Here is a 23071-nt window from a genome sequence, read left to right as displayed (position 1 = left end):
GGTTTGTCGGATCTCTGCTTCTTGAATAATTGACCTTTGCCTTACTTTGTGACGAATTCCCCATTTTACTCTAATTCATTTGTGCTTGTTCGACCCAAGAAATTCTTTGCGATGACGTTACGAATCTTTCTCATTCTCACGCTCCATATCAACATCTTGATCCATCATAGACAGCTCGATAGCTCGACGGAGCTGCTCTTCTTCGCTGTTTTCTTCCATCTTCTCATCGGCATTTGCGTGTGGTTCGGCAGCAGCAGTAGAGTTGGTTGCTGCAGTAACAGCAGCTGGTGTGGAGGGTGCCTCTACTTGCTTGGCAGCTTCCGCTTCCTTCGACGCAGCCGCCGCTGATCGAGCCAGAGCTTCTCGCTCACGGCGAGCTTGAGTCTCGCGGCGTGTCGTCTCTTCCTGTTCCAGTGGTCTCAGTGATCCAATGACGTCATGCAAGGAATCTTCACCTCTGCCGACATCTTGAGTGCCATAGCGAGCTCCGGGTCGAGCTGCGGATTGATGCCACCGTACTCCGCAAAGTCCGGGGCGGCTGGACTCGCCCCCTGCTGATTTGGAGCCTGAGGAGCACTCGCCTCTGTTAGGATCGGAGAGGTGAAGAGAACATCCGAGAGCCCTCCTACAGTGAAGTCACAGCAGATCGGAAAATGCTCTGGGGAACTTACCGGGCGGGCACTGCTCAGGAGGCATCGATAGCAAGTGGCTGTTTCCGTCTCTGTTGACGGCGTTCAAGAACGCCTGCAGAAGTCTCATCACTCAGATCTTAACTTGTTGCACACACCGTTAGGACAGGTGTGTTATGCCGGGGGGAGTCCCCGAAGCTGATGATGTCGATGGCGACGTTGTTCTTACGAAGCTTCTTGCCGAATTTGATCAGATCTTGTTGATCCTGGATTTCTAGAGGGCCCGCAACGAAGGCCACGATCCTGCAAACTTGATGAGACGCATACAATCATGTGAGAAATCAACCTGGGTCTTTGATTCTTGTTCATGCGATGCTTCAGGCTTGCCCAAGCTATCTTCATCGACTCCTCAAAGCGCATTTCGTAACTTTGTGAGAATCAGTGACTTAAGAGGGGTTCCAGCCTTGAGAAACACCTCAGATCGTTCCCTAGTTTTTCAAGAAGATGCTGGATCAGATCTCCATCCTGCATATGGGTGAGCTTCGCTGTGCTGGTGGATGGGACAGGAAATGCCTGGTTCATCGCTGGAGCGATGTGCACACAAGGATATTCGTTTGGTAAGCACGCCATCGTCATCAATCCGATCGTATTCTCTGGGTTCTGCATTCATATCACATCTTCATCTGGAGTTTCAAACATGATCCAGTCAAAGAGTCACCTGCGTCTTCACATTGCAGATCAGATTGACACATTCTTGCTGACACTGGAAGCGATTTGGCCGATGGTCACCATTGATCATATGCATCGAGTTGTCTACGCTGAGAAGAGGCATTCAAGAATAGCAGGATATCAGGAGGGATGTTACGCTATAATTGTTGCCTCCAGCGGTACTGATCCTCCACTATGGAGCAGGCAACACAACAACATCAGCAGGGTTGCCCGCATTAGCCTTCCTCCCCCTGCAGAATTCTGCCCCAGAAATGACGGACAGTAGGTTGCAGCATGCATGTTTCACCTTGATTGTATTCGTGCTCAACATACCGCTGAGAATGGTTTCGACCAGTGACGTTCGTTGTTCAGACGCTACGTAGGGGTGAGCTACAGGAGTACAAAGTGCGAGCAAGCAGAAGCAGCAGTCAAGAAGATCGTGAAGAAAGAAGGGGAGGCCAGCATCTTTTTTTTCAGCATCAAGTCGCATGTGCAGCGCATTAACCTCATCTCTTCGCATGTCTCGCCATGTAGAGCTTGCCCCCTGCTATGCTGTGCAATCCGACCATGGTACGGGAAGCCTCCAAATGAACTTGAATCTTATCCTAGCAAACTCCAAAAAGTATTGACAGATTTCAAAATAGTTTGAATATCACAACTGGAGGGTAGGGGAGTTCGTTTTGTATTAAATACCGGTCTTTTAACTGTAATTTGTAGGGGTGTTTCACAGCATGGGTTTGGATAGACAAAAGGGTAGGGTGTTGCTCTAGAGGGGCTACGCGGGAAATGGTTGAAGTGGAAGCCGTCGGGCAAGAGGGAGGCAGAATGGAGGTGGAGGGGAGCGAAGAGAAAGAGCCGATCAGCACAGGGAGCTATGCAAGACTTGATGAATATGGTGGAACTCAGGCAGAGAAGGACCAGGCGGAAGAAGTTGACGCCGAAGCTGATAAGGATGAAGGCGAACGGGGCGGCGACGGGGAAAATCAGGGGACCGAAGAGCAAGAGGTCAATTTCCCCTACGCGAGAATCAAAAGAATCATGAGGAAAAATCCTGACAAGAAGAAGAATTACAGCAGAGAAACCATCCATGCGATGACTGTTTGCACAGTAAGTAAAAGATTCTCCCGTAGTTGGTCTCTGAAAGCATTTTGAAAGGAATTGTTCCTGGTCGAAATTTCCAAGCAAGCGCACAGCTTGACTATGGATAGGAAGCGTAAGACAATGCAGTTGCAGGACATTGGTGAGAAGATCTAGAAGATATCAAAGTGTTCTGGCTGACGTAACTCACAGGTGACTGCATCAAGTCAATCCCTCGTTTCGAGTTTCTGGACGGGCCTGGCATCCTACCTGAGATGTCTCAGAAGAAGATGAAGACCGACAAGGCTCAACAGGCAGCGAATCAGGGAGGCAACCAGGAAGCCAACCAGGGAACAGCTCAGGAGGGAGCGAGCCAGGAGGGCAAGCAAGCAGCAACCCAAGAGGCGAGTGCCGTGAGTGAATCAGCAACGGGCGGCGAGGGAGCAGGGAATGCTATTCAGTCCAATCAGATGCAGGCAGCGAGTGATGCCAACCCAAGTGCTTCGGAGACAGGCAAGGAGCAACCGCAACCTGCTGTCCAGAAGGAGCCTGAGAGCTCCAACGCTGCTGATACTGAGAGTGGCGACAAGAAAGCAGCTGCCGATCAGCCTCGCTCGAATGATGCTCAGATGGATGCAAGCAGATCAGAACCAGAGGCCCTTCAAGAGAAAACAGCAGAGATAGAGAGCCAAAACAGCGGAACCCAACAAGAGAAGGCAGTTGAGGAATCGAATCAATGAGAACCAACGTTTCTTGGTGAATTCATTGAGAACTGAAAGGTAACAACAAAAAAGCGCATAAAAATCAATAGCAAAACAATCAAGCAGCTTGCATGATCACAGCACTTGAACTCTCCATCTCCCCACTTGCCACGATAGCCCACCCATCGTTACGCCACTCGAACATTGCCACTTCCAGCCTCGGTCCGAATAGTTTGTCACTGGATGGGTTGTCGATAAGTGTTTGAAACATCTCTCTCATGTCATCCGCGTACTCATCCTTCTCAACCTCTGGAGACGTCGAGGTGCAACGGAGCAAAGAAGCATCGTCCAACTCCACGTACTTCCTGTACCTCTGTACTGCATGGCTCGACAAGCTGAATGGCCAGGGCTCGAACCTGAACCGTCTACGCTCAAAGTCGTACACGTCCGAGTTGGGAGCTGATAACATACACCTCATCCGCCTCTCGACATACTTGGGCCCGTGATCAACAAAGTCTGCAGGGAAGATCTTGCGAGTCACAGGATTCATGCAAGCACCCGTGATCCTTGGGGCTGGGATCGCTACACCATTCACCACCTTCTCCTGTGTGTTCACCGCGTCCACAAACGCGAGGACGAGATTGAAGGTTGCCCGGCATTGCTCGAAGAAGGACAGAGCGGCGCTGAGGACATTCTTGGAGTGATATGACGGCTCTGCATAGGAGCCCACCATGTACAGGTCCGCTTCACTGTCAACAAACCTGATGCCCTTCTGAAGATAATCCTCGTCGCCACAAGTGCCATCATCTAGATGCAGCACTGAAACCCCGTAGTTGCAGACTACAAACACGATGAGGCACGTCGTGGCGTCACATGACCCGATCAGCATTTCGTCATCCGAGCATGCCGCTGCGCTTTCGGACTGGAGGATGCACACGCTCTTCTGATCCTTCCCTACTCGTTTCACCTCCTGAGCGCTGAACTCCTGAGCTGACCTACGAGCTCAGCGTGAGTGCGAGTGGCGTGGGAGAGGACCAAGGGAGGAAGGGGAGCGGATACACGGGCGAGGATACAAAGGTGAGGAGACAAAGGTGAGGAGGAGGAGGAGGAGGAGGAGGAGGAGGAGGAGGAGGAGGAGGAGGAGGAGAGATCGATTGAAAACATCGAAATCACCTCATCAGACACGGAGTTGTAAGGATCTTCTTCATGATCGGGCCTCCCAGGGCCTCCCCCCCCACCATGATCGTCATCGTCGGTGCTTCAACGCCCCCAGGAGCCTCAATGAAAATCAATTACATACGCGAAATTTCGAGCCCGCATCAGTGTCTCAATTCAAGAAATACAAAAGCAGCAACGACTTCATTAGTTTTATATTCACTGTCCTGCTTTTTTGGTTGGCGGGCCATGCCCTGTGTGTGAGCCACAGTCCGCCCGCTCGATGGGGGTGAGGCCGCCAGGCTCCTCAGCAACGAGAGCATGTCGAGATGAGCAGCTTAACGCCGAAGATGATTGCAGCATGGACTGCTCCTCCTCGGGGAGGAAGGGATCGGGCCGCAGGGATTGGAAGGAAGGACTTTCGTCCCTTGAACTTCTTGGGACGTTTGGGTGTTCACTGGAGGAGAAGGAGATTGTTCGGGATGATGTCGTGGAGGAGTGAGAGGAGTTTGAGACGTTGACCATGGTGTCCTCGCGGAAGACAAGGAGCGGGTTGGTTGTTTGCATCATCGCAGTCATGAGCTTCGAAGCTGCGGTCTGCAACACACCAGGTTAATCAGGGGCAGCACGAGCATGCTGACTGATGAGGCGACAGATGAAATGGGAGAAGACAAGCAGTGCTTCGCCATCATTCACCCACCTCAAGGTAGTCCCTGTAGACATCGCGCCATGTTCGGTTCGCTGATGGACGACGTTCAGCGCACATGATGGATGTTGAGGATCATCAACAACTGCCTTGCTTGCTGCGGGTGAAGCTTCCTGCCGCCCTGCTGCATGCCCATGACAATTCCTCGAAAGATAAACTGCCAGGGATACGGAAAGGCGAGAAGGCTGGGACTGGTCAATGGCGACACGTGAATTCAGGACGAGACTGTGTGCACAGCACTGACAGGCGTTGCAGGACAACGTGGGTGAGTGCAGAGATCGAGCCGGGACCGGACGTGGAGATGGCGATGATCGAACTGACGATCAATCAGGTGAGGGAGGAGTCCCAGCATATCGAGGTGACGGATGTCTGACCGCTGCAGATCTATCGCGGTCGGCCTTCACTGGAGTTCGTGCTGACAAGGAGCAGCAACCAATCTCTCAGCGAGAAGGATGCGAACTTTGAGGTTTCTGAGTTTGCTTCTGTTGACATCAAGTCGGGTCGTCTCTTCCACCCAACTCTTGAGGTTGCTCAGCCTGTTTGTCTTCACCTCGTCCCCTCCCAACCTCCACCGTCCTCCATCCTGCCTCTCACAACCCTGACATCTTGCGACGAGCAGGTGATCTTCCCTCCGCAAGACTTCGTCTTCAAACAGGGAGTGACTCCTCTTGTCATCACAACCGTGGAGGAGGACGAGGTCGATCGTTCGTTTGCCATCCAGCCCCTTCCCCCTTCCCCCCTTCCCACTTCCCCCATCGTCCTCCCTGACGCTGAGCACAGGAGGGCAACCGGGTCTCAGGTCCAGTCAATCTCATTGCAACTCGAGCTTGTCCCATGTTTGATCGCCCGGCAGCTATCGAGGGCTCCATCTTTCCTGGTCGTCTGCGCATGATAATCAAGAGAGTTGGCCATGATCCCGGTAGTGCAGCAGATGCACGTGGGAGGAGGAAGAGCTGTAACGAGGCACAGCACAGGGACTCTGCGATGATCCCTACCATGAAAGTGTGGGAGAGGTCTGGTATCAGGGTTGCTCGTCGCACAAGCTCTGCGATCTCCCAGACTTGGTGAGAGGAATAAGAACGATCCTGCTGATCTGACACGTAGAGTAGCCAGACGGCGATTTCCTGCTGCAGATATACCTCGCAGACGCTCATGGCGAGATCTATGCACATGAAGAGCGGGTTGAACATGCCGCCACTTGCGTCTGCCATGACGTGGGGCTGATGGTGTTTGCAGCGAATCAAGGTGGACACGAGCGATGTGTATCAGAGTGAAAGATCATCGAGTGACGCCTCGTCGTGTGTTGTGCGGCAAGGCAGGCAGGAGGGGTGCGGGAACAAAAGTGAAGGCGATGGGGAGTGCTCTAGCAACGGGGCATGTGTCGTGCTCGGAGGAGATCACAACCGTGGGGGAGGCTTCTACTGCCTCTGCTCTCCCTCGTACTTTGGAAAGTTTTGTGAACATGTTCGTGTCTCCCTTTCAGGCCAGTTGTTGGACTCGTTGAAGTTTTGTCAGGACATCTACTCGACATCTGAGTACTTGCCTTCATCTCACCCCGAGGCTGACGAATCGACTTGCCCCAAAGTGATCACCGTTCTATTCTCCTCCCGCCCCACTGTGTTGTGATGTTGGAAACAGGCAGAGATGCTGCTCGATCAGTCGGAAGAGCTCTGGAATGAGATTGTTGAGAACCAGGTGAAATGCTTCCGCTGTTATTTGAATTGTTTGTGTGACATTTCAACGCTGAATCGCATTTGGATTTATTCCTTGAACGATCAGAAGTCAGGTGACTGCAGGGTTGCAAGTCGCTGCCTCTGATCTCCATTACCTAGGTGGGAAGACCTACATCGAGTTCACGTATGACAACACGAGCGCTCTTGCTGTGATGTTCCTGTCGCCCTCGTTTCTTGTCGTGAGCCAACGCAGATCACGGCTCGCACTTTCTTCCTTGCCGTCGCTACATCGCTGAAGAGGTTGCTGGAACTTGCCGATCTGCGTCAAGTTGAGATCTGCAAGCAGAAAGCAGCCGCTTGCGCTGAGCAGCGATTGGAGTTACCTGGACTTCGCTCCATGCAACAAGAGACACCTCTCTACCAAGGATTCATCCCCCCACAGCTCGAGCGGAAACCTCGCATGTTACTTCCAGCCTTTTGATCTCTTCGCCCTCCCTCGCCCTCTCGTGAGCAACGATACCTTGCGCAGGAAGGAGCAGAAGACCGAGGAGCCGTGAGCTTGTGAAGATTTGAGTTCGTTGCTTCTCACGCTGTTCCAGTGCCTGGTTTGCCAACTGCTGCATCAACCTTCCTGTCACGAATGCGCTCTCCGTCATCCCCGCGCATTACAGGGAGAGAGGACAGTTCTGGTGGATGTCCACTGTGAGTCTTAGTTCTGCACCTCCTCCTCTTCTCGTCCTACTGCCATGTGATCCGTCCCGAAGATGGCTGGCCTGCTACTCAAAGAGAACCCGCACCTGAGCAACTTGATCAAGAGAGCGAAACTAGCGTCGTCCTTCCGTCAACCGTGTATCGGTCCTCCTCCCGCTGTATCACCTTGCTGTGGTCGCTAACTTACTCCTCAGGAGTTCACATGCGGTTTGGGGATGCTTGCTATCACGAGCCGGTAGGACTGGAATGCTTGTCCTCCTCTCATTATCTTCCTTCTTATCCTCTGCTTAACTTTCATCTTGCTCCTCGCCTCGTCGCCCTTGCCTCCCTTGTAGTTTGATTCCTCCAGCTCACAACAGGCGTCTTACCACAGGAATTCATGAAAGTCGGAGGCGCGACATCGCAACGACGATGCTACGAGACGGCAGCATACATGCGAGGTGAAGGGAACATGCAAGGGAAACAAACCGATGTTGATGTCTCAGGGATCGCTCGCCTTCAAGCAGCATTCAACATCGACCATGTACTATCTCGACCCCCTGACTTGATCTGACGCCGAACAGGTCTACATCGCTACCAACAACGAGAGGTGAAGCACTTCCTACACCCCCTCCCTTACCTTCTTGTTTCGCATCCAGCGCGGTCAGAGATCTTGTCCGGTCAAACTCTACAATCAAATGGAGTTTCCTCAGCAGCGTCGACAGGTCTCCTTAGTTCTTAACTTGTCGAGCTGTCCACCGTCTAACCCTGCTCAGGTCCCAGCTGGTCAAGGAGGGCAAGAAGGAGTTTGTCATGCCCCACATGCTCGTTACGCGGCTGGGCTTGCTGGATCGCAAGGTGTCAGCTGAGAGCGCCATACTGGACCTGATGCTCCTCAGGCGAGCAGCGACTACCTCTCGTCCAGTACCCGTCCTTGACCCCCCCCCTCCTTCCTAACCCTCCCCTGCTCTCTGCCTCTCCCTTCTCCTAACCCCACCCCCTCTCCTTCTTGCCACTCTCCTTCTTCCTCGCCCCTTGAGGTTTCCCCGCCTTTCCTTCTCACTGCCCTCCCGTCCTTGTCATGTTCCTCTCTCACTCCCACCACGTCAGGGAGTGCAAGGCGTTCGTTGGCCAGTTCTCTAGTGCCTTCTCGGTGAGCCTGAGCTACCGTGACGGGTAACGCTCGGTCCGGCGAGTGATGCATCTGTCTTCGCAGGTCCTTGCCTTCGAGCTCATGGTCGCCTATCACGCATATGTCGGCTCACAGCATGAGAGTTGCTGGCTGGTCGTCTGATCCTTCGCCCCAGGTTCCACCGTTCGTCTCTGTCGACGGGCCTCTTGCTCAAGCATACACAGCTGACCGGGAAGAGTACGAGCAGTGGCTGTGACCGTCCGAATCATTGAGTCAGATGAGTCGGGAGTCACGGCTACTAGTGACTTGTACCAACTTCTACATACGTTACTAAAAGTTATAGTACCATGATACCTGCCAACTCACTTCGTGACCCCGGGCAGTGACTGAGTCACGAGACACACGGCGGGACGGTCCGACAACCTTGAACTGCAGCATCAAGGCCGGTGTCGGACTGCGGCATACATGATAGTAGTTGTGATTCCACCGTCACCCGTGCCAGTGTACTACCAGCCTGAGGTTTACTCACTGAAGTTAAGTTAAAAATCAGTACGAGGACAATCAGGAGAGTCGAGGAGGCTTGACCCTGAGACTGTCGCACAGGCCAAACGGCGAGAAGAGAAAAGACAGCGAGAACCAAACCTAAACCTGCCCGGTCTTTACTCAAAGTTAAGCCCGGTGATGGCTCGCCGGGATCCGAGATCGGACCGGCGACTGACTCGCGGCTTGGCACTGACTCGCCTCAGACGGCGGCGGCCCGCCGGGTGGCACGGCGCCAACAAACGTACCGTAGTGCCGTGGTGCTGTTCTAGGATCGTTCTACGACGCTCCAAGTCTATACAGCTACTAGGACCTGGTGCTAGTAGCTGGCATCACAATAGAACAATGACTAACTAGGGCTAGGAGATAAGAAATTGGCCCTAGGAAGCCTACGCAAACCGCTATTTGCGGTATCGCTAACCACCGCAGCATGTTCTCGGTGAGTCGGGAGGATGCGAGCGGCGCGATGAGAATGGAAGGAGGAAGGAGCGAGATAGCATGTGCAATCTTGTCTGCTGTTGCCTGTTTGATTGCAAGCCTTTTATGTTTCACGTTAGAGTTGACGATCATAACATGAAGTCCATGACTTGCATTTCACGTGATTTGTGGGAGCGACGTGGTACGCGATTGATTGCGATCAGGGTCGTTCTATCTTGACTTGTCGCTGATCTTTCAACCTGCAGGTTCTCTCTCACTACGTTGCCACCAAGGTCTTCAACCCTGTTGACCAGACCCCCATGTCTTCTTACCAGCAGGCCACCGTGGCCGCCAACGAGGCTAGCGGATCTGCCAAGATGGTCAACAGCGAGGACATGTAAGGAAAAACTCAGCAATAAATGTCGCTAAGAGACGTGATGACCGTACGTCAGCTTATTATGTGCACATGAGCGCAGTATCAACGGTGCGCGAGGTGGTGAAAGACTTGTGAGATTCATTTACAAGACAGTTATGAGAAGATCATTCCTGATTTTTGCTGGGCCATCTTCACATTACCGAGACATTTGGATACCTGTAAAGAGGTCACCAGAGTACCGACAAAACCGCGTTGGCACATTACATTGGTGTGCTCTCTCCCCCATACGGCAATCAGGTGCTTCATCTGCTGTTCCCACAGCCTTGCCGCGGTTGCCCAGCATCTCTTGCCTAAAAACAAGTTGTCAGCTCATGTCGTCAGTTTGACACGCTGATGCGTTCTCTCACCTGCATCAACATCTTGACGAGACTCTGCTCTTCTTGCAGAGTGAACATATACAACAGCGGCAGCTCCGAGGAGCTCGCTGAACTCCGATGACAGTTCTTCCTTGTGCAGGTTTCCTCCGAACCTGTCAAAGAGACTGAGAAGCTGGATGAATCATCTGTTAGTAAGGGGGTACGCTCTCTGTCCCGCATCAATAGCTTCCATGACGCTGGACTCGGGCTGATCGCCCACTGAGAAACTATGACTGCAATGCGCTATGCTGCTAAAATGTCAAGAGGGCGGTAGCAATGAGACTGTCCACATACGCTTCCTCGCGCTTCTGAAACCAGGCGCGATGGAGCAACTGGCTGTCCCTGAGGTCTTTGATCCTCGATCGCATCTACACGTACCCAACGCAAGTCAGGTTGGTCATGGTAGCAGCGGGGCGCGAAGACCTCCAACAGGTTCAAGCCTCTGCTCAGCTTGTTCTGCTCTAACTCTCTCGTCAACCGATCGCTCTCTTGCTTGAGTTGGAGGCTGTCTCCCTCAGGTTTCCCTTGATCCCAGCTGACACATGCGGTCACGGGAAAAGGAGGAGGGGCAATACAGCAGGAGCATGCACGCACTTCTCGATGATTTTCTCCTCCTCCTTCTTGAACTCCTGCAATCAGACGGCAGATTAAAATCCCATCAAATGTTCACCTGCTGTTACCTCAAGTTCACGCCGAATGCGATTCTGCAGCGCCGACCTCTCCTCGCGCTTCATCTGCGAGTAGTATGAACTCTGACCAGCCAAGGAGAGCAGGAGAGCATCCGAGGCTTCAGAGGGCTCTGTACGGGCTCTAGAGTGACGCACCTGGCCAGGTCTGCGAGATCCGATGGCTTCCATGAGCTCGGAAACCTTGGAGTTCTTCTTCCAGAAGAAGCCCAGCACTCGCCTCATTTCGAGGGTGTTGGGAGCCTGGATGGAGGGATGGAGTCACAAGGGTGAGATCGCTCGACACGCTCGTCTTCTGACCTCTTGACACAAGGATTTCAGCCTCGCGACGTCACTCTCCGACAGCACAAACTCTGAAACCCACCCCCCGATATCTTCCACGTCAACGTCTGAAGAATCCTCTGCATGACACGAGTTCGAGGAGCAACCAACTCAGACGAGGAGCTCGCAAGGAAGCACATGTGCTCATTCATACCTTGCTCCGAGTTCCCTTCCTTTCCGCAAAGATCTCTCCATGCATTGGCGACAAAGTCAACGCATTCGAGGGGGACCCTGCTGCTCCTCAGGGACGCGTCGATGACGCTGGAGTGTGAGGGAAGAGCCGCGCTGGCTGGGTGCAACGGATGAAGATGATGATGAAGAGGAGGAGGAGGAAGATCGCCGCTGGTTAAGCCCATGCTCAGTCCCCATCGCCTCGACGGCGCCGGTACTGCTCGCTGGGCTGCCATGTAAGAGGTATGAGCTCTGTATGACGGTCTGTATGAGCTCTGCTGTATGACTGACTGTATGAGGGGCAGGAAGATTGGGCTATGAGGTATAGGCTCCTCTGCCCGAAAAAGATTCGCCCCCCAGCGAGTTCTTGCCTGACCATGCAAGGGAAGGGGAAGCGACGAGGACGAGGACGAGGACGAGGACGAGGACGAGGACGAGGACGAGGCAGAGACGAAAGGAAAGATGATGGGAAGGAGAAGTTGAGAGCAAGCGAGTCGCTCCACAATGAAGAATGCATAAAATCTGCAGGAGAAAGATGCCAAGTGGTGAAGCTAGAATGATGAAGTTCGATAGTGGGAACGAGGTTCGAATCGTCTAGGGACTAGGAATCGCCATCATCATAGTGTCACCTGGCCCTTTCCGTCTTGTCTCTTGCTGCCGAAGTGAAACTGACGCTTGTTGTCACAGCATGACGTTCGCGGTTGTGAGGCAGTATGTGGAGCTTATGGAAAGCGCAAAGTCAACCTGGTTCCTCCTGCATGCCGACACTTGTCCTGTGCTCATTCTGTCACAGGTGCGGCGAGCAGGACTGCAGCATTTACGAGTGGAGGCTCTTCACTAACACCATCAACACCTGGTGATGTAGGAGGGGATGAGGGAGGGGAGGGAGGAGATACGGAAGACAAGAGGGAGGGGAGGGGAAAGAAAAGGAGAGAGGATAGGGAGAAAGGGGTAGGAGCAGTCGAGGAGAACTTGGAGATGGACTCATCTAAAGTTGAGACTACATGCCTTCAAACGCCTTTGTGTGACTGTCTCATGGTACAGGGCTGAACCCCGCAATGCCGAGGGGGTGAAGGTCAACGGTGGCCCTCCTCCACCACCTGGAAGCGTCTGATGGGTGTCGACTCTGAAGCGCAAACCAACTGCCATAATACATGATGTGATAGTTGTCATGTGATAGATGTCGTGTGATAAATGTCATTTGATAATTGTCAGGTGATAGTTGTCATGTGATAGTTGTTATCTGAAAGTTGTCATTTGATAGCTTTCATTTGATAGCTGTCGTGTGATAGTTGTCATGTGATGGTTGTCATGTGATGGTTGTCATGTGATAGTTGTCATGTGATAGTTGTCATGTGATTATTATGTAATAGATGGCAAGCTAGATGGTCTCCTCTTTGCCGTGAAGTTGTGCCCTGTCTGTTCTCTGTAGCTCTTCTGCAGCTCTGCCAGGTACTCCGAGGTGTCTTCTTTCGACCATGACGACTCGGAAGACTCGTCAGAAACCTTGCCTGACAGGTGGCGCTGGAGGGTCTGCATTCCTAGTCAGAGCAGGCAACATTGGGAAGCAAAGAAGCGGCAACTTGCCTCCACGAAATTGTTGTAGTACGTCTGCACATCAGGCACAGTCATCTCTCGGCAGAGCAAACATAGCGCTTCACCTTAGCTGCCCGATCTCCGGGTAGAAAGTCTTTCTCTCCTCTATGCCACCGCCAGATGTACCTGCTCACCTTGTCAACCTCCTCCGTCCCTTGGACTGTCGTCTCCTCCTCCCCATATCTCTTCACTTCCGTTCGCCTATCTCACCGTGGCTCGTATTTGTCGGGCCACGTGCTCTTGTCGGGGCTCGGACCGAACACCCACTGTCCCCTAATCAAGAGAGTCAGCACCGATCAGCTTTGAAAGCTGAGACAGGGATCTTTGTGCAAGCACGGAACCAGCCTGCTCGCAAACAGAGTCTGTTCCGGGTCCATCGCACTGAACAGCCCCAACACAGCTCTCGAGTGTCACAGTACCTCTCGTGAGGGACGAAGGGCGGCATGGTCTTCTGCAGAACGCCCACCTTGAGACGGCCATAGAGCTCGAAGCCCTGCAAGAGCATCTAAACTCCCACGCCATCATGACCAACGGTCCAGCACCTGGATGTACATCTTGTTCAGCACCTCCGACGTACCCCCATGATGCGTATGCCGTGCATGGGTGAGCTGCCGCAGCCTGAAGAACCTGCGGAAGTTTTCCTTAGCCCCTTCTCCCTGCTCCTTCGCGTGCTGCAACCTGTACGACCTCTTGCACTCCAGGGGGAAGCTCAAGGTGTGATGCGGCATCTCACCGATGGGGGTCGGCGACCAAGTGAATTGACTGGGAGACGGAGTAAGAGGACAAGGCGCATACAAGGGGAAGATAACAGCTGCGGGTGAATAGCAGGCTCGTATTGCTTTATCCGGTTGTTCCACTTCATCGGCATCTTGGTGAAGTTGTAGAAACTGCGAGGGCGAGTCAGCCAAACGAAGTGCCTTAACGAGCAGCCGTTGACCCAGGAGATGACCCGTCGTCGATCAGATCATAGAAGCTAGTGTCGTTGACATGCTTGTCGATGATCTGAAAATTTCTTACCCCTCTACACTGTAAGAAATAGCTCCTCACCGTCCAATCTCCTTCTCTCCACCATTTCCCCTTCACCCACGTCGCGGCCTCCAACACCTGTCCACGTGCGTTGAACCCACCGTCTTCACGTACAGCACGGACAAGTTCACCCATCCTGTTATGACGTCCACCCTTGACCCTCCGTTCCTCATCACATAGTGACTCGGCCGGAGCATCGTGTGATTTCCAAGATCGATAGCAAACCATCCTGACAACGAAGGATCAACGACTGAAGGAAACTTCGTCTCGACGACCATCAGGAAAAGAGAATTGATCGCCAACTATCACTCGATCCAGCACCTGTGAGCATTTCTCAGCTCAGCTGGACCATCTCATCTCTGTAGCTACATCCTCTGGTTGTGACATGTGCCCTTCAAAGCGCCTACAGCTCAGGCACAGGTGGGGCCCTGTCTTGACTTTCACGCGCCCCTGCCCCAGTCTCATCCTCCACCACAAGAGCACAGCATGCCATGACGTCACCTTGCGGGCAGGGTTGACATATCTTCCCTTGATCGACGCCGACGCCCGGTTGATGATGGTGTCAATATCCTTAGACGTCGCCGAGTCCTTAGATCCCAGGTAGTAGAAGACCTGCTCAACAGTCTTGGCGATTCTTTCTTCAAGGTCAAGGCAAGCACAGACCCCGTTCCTGTCCCCGATGCGATCGAAAGTACAGTCTACCACGTCGAAATCAAGGTCACCCAGAATGTAGTCTCTTCTCCTTTCCTCCTCCTCCTCCTCCTCCATCTTGTGCCCCACTTCTTCCATGGTATCATCATCACCAAGGCTAAAATCGTCTCCAAGGCCTGAACGAGCAGGGGGAAAGTCATCAATGAATGAGAAGAGCAAAGAAAATGTCGGATAGGAGGGAAGGAGAGGAATAGAAGGAGGGAGGGGCGCAGTGAGAGGCAACCAGGCCAGAAAGAGAGGGAAATTGAATGGATAGAAAGTCCAGAAGGCAAGGAAATCAGAATGCAAGGAAATGAACGCACCTCCCCGCAAATTTGTCATTCTTGGACTGCATGCCCCTCCATAGAACCGGATGACATGAGTTGGTATCTGTTGTATCAGCAAGATTGTGGGGGCAGACCTTGAAGATTTCACAAGATCAAAGTTTTCACTGACATCTACAGCACATTGCAAACAGTTCAGAGGAGAAAACCTTTACACGTCTTTCTCCTCCCTCTTGCTTCCCCCCCCCTCCCCCGCCGCCGACATCCATCTTTATGCGTTATCATCTGTTCCCCCCCTCACCTCGCCCTCCTGTCGCCACGACGCAGGCCAGCATGACGGGGAGGTTGATGCGCCCAATCCCTACCATTTTGGTGCAAGTCCGGAAATTCGTGAGCCGCGCAGCTGGCAGACCGTATCTTTTGAAAGCCACAAACTTCGAATGGCGAGGGAAAGGAGCAACAGGGCGGCTGGGAGGGAGGGAAGAGAAGAGAGGGAGGGAGAAACAACATGTATGCGGGGGAGAGAACGCATGCGGGAGAAGAGCTGAGGGGAGGAGGGATGGAAGGGCAGCATGAGACGAGGACACGGTTGAGAGGAGATGCGATTGATCTATGGTAGACATGCGAGGTACGAATCTGACATGCGAGGACAGAACGGGAGAGGAAGCGATGGGATGGACATGAACGGGGCAGGAGAAGAGGGGAGGGCGTGGAGAAGGGAAGCACACGGAAAGGAGAGCATGGCGACGGGAAAGGAAGGAAGGAACGAAAACCAACTATGACAGCAGCAAGTATGTGCCTTCATATTCATGTTAGCGGGGCAGGACAAAAGTTTGGAAGGCTTCCACCTTATAAAGATTTACATAAGAACTTGCGGTTGTAGAAACAATATAAGACTCTAGTCAAACAGGGCGAACAAGACGTAGGTTACAACTGGTAGTTGAGGTCAGGCTGGAGAAAGACTTGGCACCATCCGCGACAGAACTGCACGACCTCCAAGAATGCTGCGAGGGAGGCGAGTCAGGCAACCTTGACAACTGTCGCAGGCTGCAGTGATACCTGAACCTGCAGCAAAGCAGCTCTCGAAGATTTCGTGCGCGTTCATCTCGAAGTTCCCTTGCCACTTCATACACTGTCAGGGTGGAAGGAATCGACGAGGATGGCAGTGTGGAGCCGATGAAGGAGCAAGGGAGGAGGGAGAGATACATGAGGAGGATGAGCTAAGGGAGGGAGATCAAGGTGGGGGTATATGATCCACTGAGCTTCTCACCATGTATGAGCTTGCGAGCTTCTTCTTTGCAAGTTGCAGTCCCGCGTTCGCCTCCTCCAGCGTCAGTTTGCTGCGCGCACGTCAAGGGTTCCGCAGGCCTGTGCCGGCAGCTATTCGTCTCTTCACCCGTCAAGATTTTTGTCGAGGAGGTAGAACACGCTTGCGACCTCGTGGGCCTTCGGCAGAAGGTACTGCAGGCCGTCAGTCCTTTCGGTCACCAGCTCATGGACTAGGCTACTTGCGCCAACGCGTCCTCCTCTGGCAGTGAGAAGCAGATCCCGTCAGGGAGGATCACTTGCATCTTGTAACGCTCCAGGAAGCTCTCGACGTTGACCATTTTGCTGCCATCACTGGGGACTCCAACGAGCTCCTGGATTCAAGGCATCAGATCGGGGTCTCCCTCAAACAAGGTTGCGCTCTCGTACCCCTCGCAGATGCCGCAAGTCGATGTTGAGCTTCAAGACTCTCCTGCGCATAACGGTGAGAACCGGTCGGCGGTGGAGGAGAGCCGGACCGTAGGACTTGGCTCCATTCTCCTTCCCTGATGTCCTTTCTCTTCTTTGCAACCGAGAGCAGTTCTCTCCGCAGAGCTTCTTTGTTCATACAGATCAAGTCTACAAGCTTTTGCCTGAGGAAATTCCATCAGACCGCTAACTTGACCATCGTTCAAGTAGACCTGCTCTTGAATCCCAAGCAGCGAATCACTGAGTTTGCAGCCGAGAAAGTGACCACCCTGACCGAGCCGTCATGCATAAGATTGAAAGTATTGCAGGTTCAACCTTGGGACTCCCTTGCCGTCTCCATTGAAAACCTGTGGACTTTCTCTCACTGCATGAAAGGCAAGGCACAAGATTTACCAGCACAGATGCTGTGTTTCCCACTCCGTCGTAGTTGGACGCACTGAAAACAGTCCAGATAGAGACGTCTTGACCTGAAAAGAATCAGACTTACAGGAAAAGACAGAAATTCGATAATCACCGCAGTGGATCTCATCCCAGCCCTTGCCAACACACTGGTGGCTTCTGACCAAAGTTTTCAACTTGTTCTTTTTCAGGAACTCCCGAACAACACCGGGCCCATATCTGCAACTTTCATCAGAGACAACCCTCATATATTATTGTGTCATTCAGCACAGCCTGCTTGTAGATGCAAGATTGTTCTAAAAAGAACAGCGCAGGGAAGCACAGTCGTGAATATATCATACCTGATTCCTGCTCCCCGGAAGTAGTTCGGTGTGGCTTCAAAATCCTTTGCAGTCTGGTCAATCGAAGGATCAACAGGGTCAGACCAAAGTAGATCCTGCCAGCGTTTCAACAAGATGACGTGTTTGCTTGCAATCCAGTACCTCGGCGATCGTTAGCCATTTCGGCATCTGGGCCCACAAGTTGCAGCCGGGAGGATGAGACTCTTCCCACGCAGCACTGCGCATCTCGATTCAGAATCATATCATGTTGTTAAATCACATCTGACCTCACGGTCGTCTTCAACTTTCTCCTTGGGATACAGTTGATTTGATCGATGTTGACCATGGTTCTGCTCATTTCACGTCACTTACATAACTGGGCTCCTAATGTGAGATGGTCACCTGGGCACGCCAGCATGCACAACAAAAGCCTCGTTTCCAATGACACACCCCAGGGGCAAATACGTAAACACATCGCAAACCTTCTCATACAGTGCTCGACATCCATATTTACAAACAATCTCGTCGAAAAAACCGTATAGCTTGCAGATCTTCGTATCTTCATGATTTCCACGATTCAGAATGATATTCTTCGGGTGCACAACCTTTAGCGCAAACAATGCAGCAATGATCTCAACCCCGCGGTCTCCTCTATCTACAAAGTCCCCATTGAAGACGAATGTGTTTCCTGGACCGGGCCATCCCACCAGCTCGAAGATTCGCGACAGATCCGCTAGACTCCCATGAAGGTCGCCAACGACCGTCACCCGTTGCATGGGAGGAATCTTCACGATGTTGGGCTCGTCTGCAAGGATGGGCTTGACGAGGTTGAGGATATTCTCCAGCGTGCCTCTGTGCAAGTGCTGCTTGTCCACGTAGAGCTGCTTCACGAGGGAGACGACGTCGTCGTGGTGGAACTTCTTGGGGAGCTGAGCTCCACCAGAATCGATAGCCCTGATTTCAATGAAGTTTGCCTTGTCTAGATCTTCGCTCTCGGAGGCGATCTGAGACAGCATGGAGAACACCATCCGCGTCTTGGTGATGGGGTCGATGGCACTCTGGATGATCGTGTATGGCGCTGGATCCGGTTCATCCTCCAGCTTGCTCTCGGTCACCGATGCGCGTGAGAAAAAGCAGGAGAGGAACATATTTAGGTTCAAACATCTGCAAATAAACTTGCTTGGCGAGACACACATGTTTGTTAACGAACTACGCCATATCCTTTCGACAGGGTTTCTGCTGGAAGATGGAAAAATGCTGCATAGGGCACGATTCACTTCTGATGGACTTGAATTATGTTGCCTGCTAGGTTTTGATCCCATGGAATTTGTTTGGATTGCACTTATAACGGACAGCCATAAGAAGAGCCATGATAGAACGCAGCGCATGCTTGCAATTCGCGAGAAGAACATGTCAATCAAATACCCAGAGTTGAAATAGCTTGCAGTGGAATGCAACACAAACTATAGATTACAATGAGATACTTGGATGCTTAGTCTCGTGTCTGACGTGTTGTTGCTTGAACGACTGCAAGTATGCATGAGATCTTCAAATCGTTATGCAATGCGGGCGAGCTTAAGCATCCACCATGATGATCGTAGGCTTGAAGACGGCAGTAACAGGGTTCAGACCGTTTCACGTTTCCTCGTGCTGGCTCTCAAGGTTTCCATTGCCGCAGAAAGCTGCACTCCCTTCCTTCGCTTGACCAAAAGCCCTTCCTCCATCGACGGGGAACAGTTTACAAGTGCATTTTAAACCTATTTTAACAAGGTTTTAAGTGTTTATAGAATCAAACCGTAAGCAACTCATTTTTGAAATTAGATAAAACAATTTCAAGCTTTCAAACCAAAATTTCAATCGGTTCTCACACTTTATAACAAGAAGTTAGTTGCAGTACTGAATCGGTCCTATGACAATTTCGATCTGTCGGATCTCGATTAAATAACGTTTTATATATTCAATACTTTCGAGCCTTAAAAAATATGTAGCTGGATGGTTGTCGATCCGCATCTTGAGATACCATTTTATAACTCCAAAAACATTTTAGGAGTTCTATTGCACGTGGAAATTTTTAAAGTAAAACGTTTTAAGACTGGTGGTTGGATGCCATGGTGTTGCCTACTCGTGTTCCCCAACGACATATTACTGAAATGTACCCCCACCCCCCATGGCTAGGAGAAAATAACCACGATTCAGTGGGTACTCTACACACCCTCCCGTCGCTACGACCCAGGGGTCTACTACAAATTTCTCCCATAGGGAGCAGGTTCTGGAGGCTTTCATTGGGGGTGGGGGTGGGGCGGTTCCTGTGGGTACTTTGGCATCCATAAGGGGGTCCTCTTTCGGATAATCAGGGGGTAGGGGTGCCTTGTCAGATGAGATTGCTGACCACTACCTTCCTACTTCAGGGTCTGACACGACTTCAGTACCCGTATTGTCATTGGGAAAGTAACGGGTACTCAAGTACCCCCACCCTACTTCAAAGTGCCTACAGCCCCTGCGACTGCTGGAATACCCCTTCCACTTCCTCCTCCACCCGCCCCCTCCCCTTTCGTCCCCTCCTCCACTACTCGCCCCTTAAGTTGGTTGCAACACAGCTCTGTAGCTATGTGCCGTCGTGTTACCTGCTCTACTTGCAAGAAGCCCTCGTGGGCAGGATGCGGTGAGGCGATCGACAAACCAAACCTCTGTTACCTTGTTGTGCATTCATATGCTCTTTTCTCCTACACTCCCTTCCGCCTTATCCCTGCTCCACGACAATGTTTTCATGCCGATACACGACCGTTTCCTTGAAATTTTCTCTCTTGTGCTCGACGCCCGTTTCCTTGAAATTTTCTCTCTTGTGCTCGACGCATTGTCCCCTTCTGATGTTTTGAGTTCAGGAATGCATGTCGAACAGGTCCTGAGGGACGTTCCCGAGGCAGACCGGTGTCAGTGTCCAAAACAGGGCGGAGGATGTAATGTGTTCTAGAAACAGAAATTGAAAGCGTGTAGCTTTTTAGAAACTAGAAAGAGATAATTGAAAGCATGTAGCAATATCCTTCCTAGTCGCTGTTGGGTACCCACGCCCGAGTCCTTCCATCCTTGGACACTGTACAGAGGACGTGCTGGTAAACTTTGCCAGTTTTGTCCGTGAGGGAATCAGGACTCCAGATCATCTGAAAGACCTGTTGACTGGAGTCAAGGCCATGCATGTCATGTATACCAACAGCAATGAATACCTGCCCCGTCTCCTCCAAGTGAATCTGCTTTGCAAGTCAAAACCAGGAGAGATGTCTCGCAGAGCCATGACCTGGGACAAAAGCTCTCCTGTTGGGAGCTTGTAGAAGCAGAGGCCGGCAGTCTTGCTCCATGTTGCTACTATCGGGCTGTCCTTACCAGGGGCGATCGCTACAAGATCGATCTGCGATGTGCGTGAGGGGCGGGGAGCTTCAGAGGAAGACGTACCGATTTGCTATCGATCGCATCAATCGTGAGCAAGCATTTCGGGTCCTCTTTCATCCTGAGGCCATGCGAGTAAGGCAGGTTTCAGCCACCATCCTCGCTCACTTGTATCGAACGTCGATGTTCCAGATCTTGCACTTGCCGTCCTTGGAGACCGTTGCTGCCCTTGTTGACTCGCAAACCTTGCTCTCAGGTCAAGTTCCAAGCACTGAGATTGTCAGGGGCTACCAGTATAGCAGGAGAGCTCCCGCCAAAGTCGACAGCATGCACCGCAGCCGAGTGACCCGTTGCCCCTCCTCCTCCGCTTCTCCCCGTTAACTCCATCACCTTTCCGAAGAGCCTTCCAGCGATCACATCATTGCAAGTCATGGCGGAACAAGCCGATCATAAACACCTGAAGCCTTCTTTGTCGGCTCCGACCTCCCACACCTATCGTTGTTCCACCAGTAAGAGCAGGAGGGCAGCGAGGTGCTGATCACCTTAACATCGCACTGCATCGAGGCCACAGCGACGAATCTTGAATCTGCGCGACAAGCCACAAGCTTCACCTCCTTAGGATCACACGAACAGCAACAGCCAACTAACCCGGAGAGATGACACAGTGATAGACCACTAAGGCCCCAGGGTTGATCACCCCCAGCGGCTCCCCGGACGCCTTGAACAGTCTAACGCTCTCCTGCCCTCATCGTCATGGAGGCGGAAAGCTACAACTCCCTTGTATACCTTGTCGTCCGTTGAGCAGATCGCCAGAAATTTCCCGTTGTACGACCAGTGCATCTCCGTGATGGACTTTGCCACGTTGGTCTTGATGGAGACCTGACAAGAACAGCTCATTGAGTTTGAACTCCTGCAGATGCCATCTGGTGAATCACCTTGGCTCCTTCCTTGACCCCCTTGACAGCAAATATCTTGATCTGCATCGAAAAATCAGCCTTACAACTACGGACTGTGTCTTGAGTGCACCTCTTTGCTGGTAGCGTATGCCACAGCAAAGTACATGTCATCTGGGCTGCAGAACAAGAAAGGATCAGGGGAGAAACAGTCAGCTGGCAGCCCTGTCACACACCTGAAGGCAACAGAAACAGGTTGATCGAGCTCGGGAATGACGTTCTGGTATCGAAATTCTCGTAAATTGGAGACAAGCTTGCCATGGGAGCAATCACCTGAAGCTGGATCGGTGGGAACTTTTGATCGAAAGGGAGGAACCACCACCCAAGGTCAGGTGCGAGTCAACAGTTACCCGCTAAAGGTACCTTTGTTGCGTCCCAGATGATGACTCTCCTGTCGTCGCCGGTAGACGCTGCAAGCTTGCCTGTCGAGCTGAACATGAAGCAGTTCATACCGTCCTTGTGGCCCTTGACCTCGAAGATGCATTGCTTGTGCTTTTCTTCCTTCTTCACTTTCTTGTCTATCGTTTTAGCAGGTGGTTCTTGCTTTTCTTGCTTGTTGTTCTTTGCCTTGTCCTTGGAGCTCTGTCGTGTTTCCTCACTCGTAGCAGACTGTGGTTTCTCCTTCCCTTGACTGAACTTCAGCCATAGGAATCCAACAACGCACAAGACTATAGCCACAACCACCTGGCGAGGGCAAAGTCAGAAGAGCTGTCAAGGAGAGATGCCCACGTGGCAGAGGAACAACACGAGGAAGCGCACAAGGTATCAGCGGTGGCACGCAGGACAAAGAAGGTGCATGACGCGTGCACATGTGAATGTGAAGGAGCAAGGTGTGAAAGAGGCAGGGAGATGGTTTCTCCTCGTTGGCAGTGTGTCGGAATCTGAGACAGATCAATGTGGATTCACTGGTGACTATGCGGGATCGCCAGCAAGGGTTGATTTCTTGCTGATAGCTCAAAGACATGCGTCATCGTGTCGACACATTTGATATCATAGAACAGGCATCGAGGCCCTGCCATGGGAGATCCGGATTCAAACTGGTGCCAGTGAGGAGAGGAGAGCAAGGGACAGGTTAGGGAGAGACGCGGATGGATGATCATGAGAGGATGACAAGACCATGAGAAGGAAGTGAACGCGCTCAGATCTGACAAGACCACATATCGCATCATGTGAGATCCAGTATCTCAGGCAACATATCAAGATTACATTGCCGCTAATCGAGCATGTTTTGGATGCTCGCGGAGCAGGAAGGAGGAGATGGAGGTGGAGGAGGCAAGGGAAGGAGAAGGA

At 52.1% G+C, this 23071-nt stretch overlaps 8 protein-coding genes across 8 annotated transcripts; 3 read left to right on the top strand and 5 right to left on the bottom strand.

Moving 5' to 3' along the window:
• Positions 1-48: 48 nt before the first annotated feature.
• Positions 49-1918, bottom strand: GUITHDRAFT_152564 (26S proteasome regulatory complex, subunit RPN10). The gene is made up of 11 exons (XM_005832697.1): positions 1843-1918; positions 1645-1712; positions 1495-1598; positions 1348-1447; positions 1203-1289; positions 1105-1154; positions 976-1056; positions 788-932; positions 672-744; positions 456-625; positions 49-405 (listed from the first exon to the last, which is right to left on the bottom strand). Exons 3-11 carry the CDS (start codon positions 1572-1574, stop codon positions 118-120), a joined length of 1074 nt encoding a protein of 357 aa, XP_005832754.1. The 5' UTR covers positions 1575-1598; positions 1645-1712; positions 1843-1918; the 3' UTR covers positions 49-117.
• Positions 1919-2123: 205 nt separating this feature from the next.
• On the top strand, positions 2124-3154 carry GUITHDRAFT_108226 (hypothetical protein; the record flags this gene model as incomplete). The annotated part of the gene is made up of 3 exons (XM_005832696.1): positions 2124-2444; positions 2493-2577; positions 2628-3154. The coding sequence occupies 3 exons, from the start codon at positions 2124-2126 to the stop codon at positions 3152-3154; spliced, it is 933 nt and encodes a 310-aa protein (XP_005832753.1).
• A 12-nt stretch (positions 3155-3166) lies between these two features.
• On the bottom strand, positions 3167-4364 carry GUITHDRAFT_152563 (hypothetical protein). Its single transcript, XM_005832695.1, has 2 exons — positions 4289-4364; positions 3167-4110 (listed from the first exon to the last, which is right to left on the bottom strand). The coding sequence occupies exons 1-2, from the start codon at positions 4354-4356 to the stop codon at positions 3234-3236; spliced, it is 945 nt and encodes a 314-aa protein (XP_005832752.1). The 5' UTR covers positions 4357-4364; the 3' UTR covers positions 3167-3233.
• A 429-nt stretch (positions 4365-4793) lies between these two features.
• Positions 4794-8633, top strand: GUITHDRAFT_108224 (hypothetical protein; the record flags this gene model as incomplete). The annotated part of the gene is made up of 25 exons (XM_005832694.1): positions 4794-4881; positions 4926-4976; positions 5030-5079; positions 5129-5184; positions 5232-5307; positions 5359-5502; positions 5596-5673; positions 5757-5895; positions 5946-6040; positions 6086-6157; positions 6213-6560; positions 6615-6762; positions 6809-6858; positions 6903-6949; positions 6996-7202; positions 7249-7351; positions 7414-7504; positions 7555-7595; positions 7734-7800; positions 7846-7883; positions 7924-7949; positions 7999-8064; positions 8116-8199; positions 8450-8492; positions 8556-8633. 25 exons carry the CDS (start codon positions 4794-4796, stop codon positions 8631-8633), a joined length of 2286 nt encoding a protein of 761 aa, XP_005832751.1.
• A 951-nt stretch (positions 8634-9584) lies between these two features.
• Positions 9585-9829, top strand: GUITHDRAFT_108223 (hypothetical protein; the record flags this gene model as incomplete). The annotated part of the gene is made up of 2 exons (XM_005832693.1): positions 9585-9653; positions 9695-9829. The coding sequence occupies 2 exons, from the start codon at positions 9585-9587 to the stop codon at positions 9827-9829; spliced, it is 204 nt and encodes a 67-aa protein (XP_005832750.1).
• A 128-nt stretch (positions 9830-9957) lies between these two features.
• GUITHDRAFT_108222 (hypothetical protein) lies at positions 9958-15362 on the bottom strand (the record flags this gene model as incomplete). Its single annotated transcript, XM_005832692.1, has 22 exons — positions 9958-10020; positions 10069-10154; positions 10212-10333; positions 10385-10468; positions 10515-10588; positions 10644-10755; positions 10815-10849; positions 10901-11149; positions 11207-11307; positions 11382-11488; positions 12028-12066; positions 13205-13267; positions 13414-13487; positions 13537-13621; positions 13673-13756; positions 13804-13881; positions 13932-13996; positions 14042-14098; positions 14152-14249; positions 14296-14341; positions 14522-14847; positions 15296-15362. 22 exons carry the CDS (start codon positions 15360-15362, stop codon positions 9958-9960), a joined length of 2115 nt encoding a protein of 704 aa, XP_005832749.1.
• Positions 15363-15838: 476 nt separating this feature from the next.
• Positions 15839-18406, bottom strand: GUITHDRAFT_86901 (hypothetical protein). Its single transcript, XM_005832691.1, has 14 exons — positions 17850-18406; positions 17753-17797; positions 17469-17609; positions 17243-17346; positions 17122-17195; positions 17044-17075; positions 16941-16997; positions 16779-16892; positions 16690-16732; positions 16503-16634; positions 16391-16455; positions 16265-16334; positions 16054-16117; positions 15839-15998 (listed from the first exon to the last, which is right to left on the bottom strand). Exons 1-14 carry the CDS (start codon positions 18221-18223, stop codon positions 15922-15924), a joined length of 1392 nt encoding a protein of 463 aa, XP_005832748.1. The 5' UTR covers positions 18224-18406; the 3' UTR covers positions 15839-15921.
• Positions 18407-20491: 2085 nt separating this feature from the next.
• GUITHDRAFT_138638 (hypothetical protein) lies at positions 20492-22752 on the bottom strand (the record flags this gene model as incomplete). Its single annotated transcript, XM_005832690.1, has 15 exons — positions 20492-20614; positions 20669-20692; positions 20740-20850; positions 20895-20949; positions 20997-21073; positions 21120-21231; positions 21286-21320; positions 21371-21414; positions 21477-21567; positions 21615-21707; positions 21764-21805; positions 21855-21900; positions 21958-22054; positions 22132-22465; positions 22744-22752. The coding sequence occupies 15 exons, from the start codon at positions 22750-22752 to the stop codon at positions 20492-20494; spliced, it is 1293 nt and encodes a 430-aa protein (XP_005832747.1).
• Positions 22753-23071: the final 319 nt, after the last annotated feature.

Source organism: Guillardia theta (genome assembly GCF_000315625.1).
Source record: "Guillardia theta CCMP2712 unplaced genomic scaffold GUITHscaffold_33, whole genome shotgun sequence".
NCBI lineage: Eukaryota > Cryptophyceae > Pyrenomonadales > Geminigeraceae > Guillardia > Guillardia theta.
Note: the sequence above shows the minus strand (reverse complement) of the source record. Positions and strands in the feature narration are given on the sequence as shown.

Coding starts and splice junctions, on each gene's coding strand:
- GUITHDRAFT_152564 (XM_005832697.1), bottom strand. CDS start 1,574: ATGCGGGCAACCCTGCTGATGTTGTTGTGTTGCCTGCTCCATAGTGGA. Junction 745..787: donor ATAACACACCTGTCCTAACG/GTGTGTGCAACA, acceptor AGACTTCTGCAG/GCGTTCTTGAACGCCGTCAA. Junction 626..671: donor TCCTGAGCAGTGCCCGCCCG/GTAAGTTCCCCA, acceptor ACTTCACTGTAG/GAGGGCTCTCGGATGTTCTC.
- GUITHDRAFT_152563 (XM_005832695.1), bottom strand. CDS start 4,356: ATGGTGGGGGGGGAGGCCCTGGGAGGCCCGATCATGAAGAAGATCCTT. Junction 4,111..4,288: donor ACAACTCCGTGTCTGATGAG/GTGATTTCGATG, acceptor CTGAGCTCGTAG/GTCAGCTCAGGAGTTCAGCG.
- GUITHDRAFT_86901 (XM_005832691.1), bottom strand. CDS start 18,223: ATGCAACGGGTGACGGTCGTTGGCGACCTTCATGGGAGTCTAGCGGAT. Junction 16,998..17,043: donor GACGGCAAGGGAGTCCCAAG/GTTGAACCTGCA, acceptor CGGCTCGGTCAG/GGTGGTCACTTTCTCGGCTG. Junction 16,456..16,502: donor AGGAGGACGCGTTGGCGCAA/GTAGCCTAGTCC, acceptor GACGGCCTGCAG/TACCTTCTGCCGAAGGCCCA.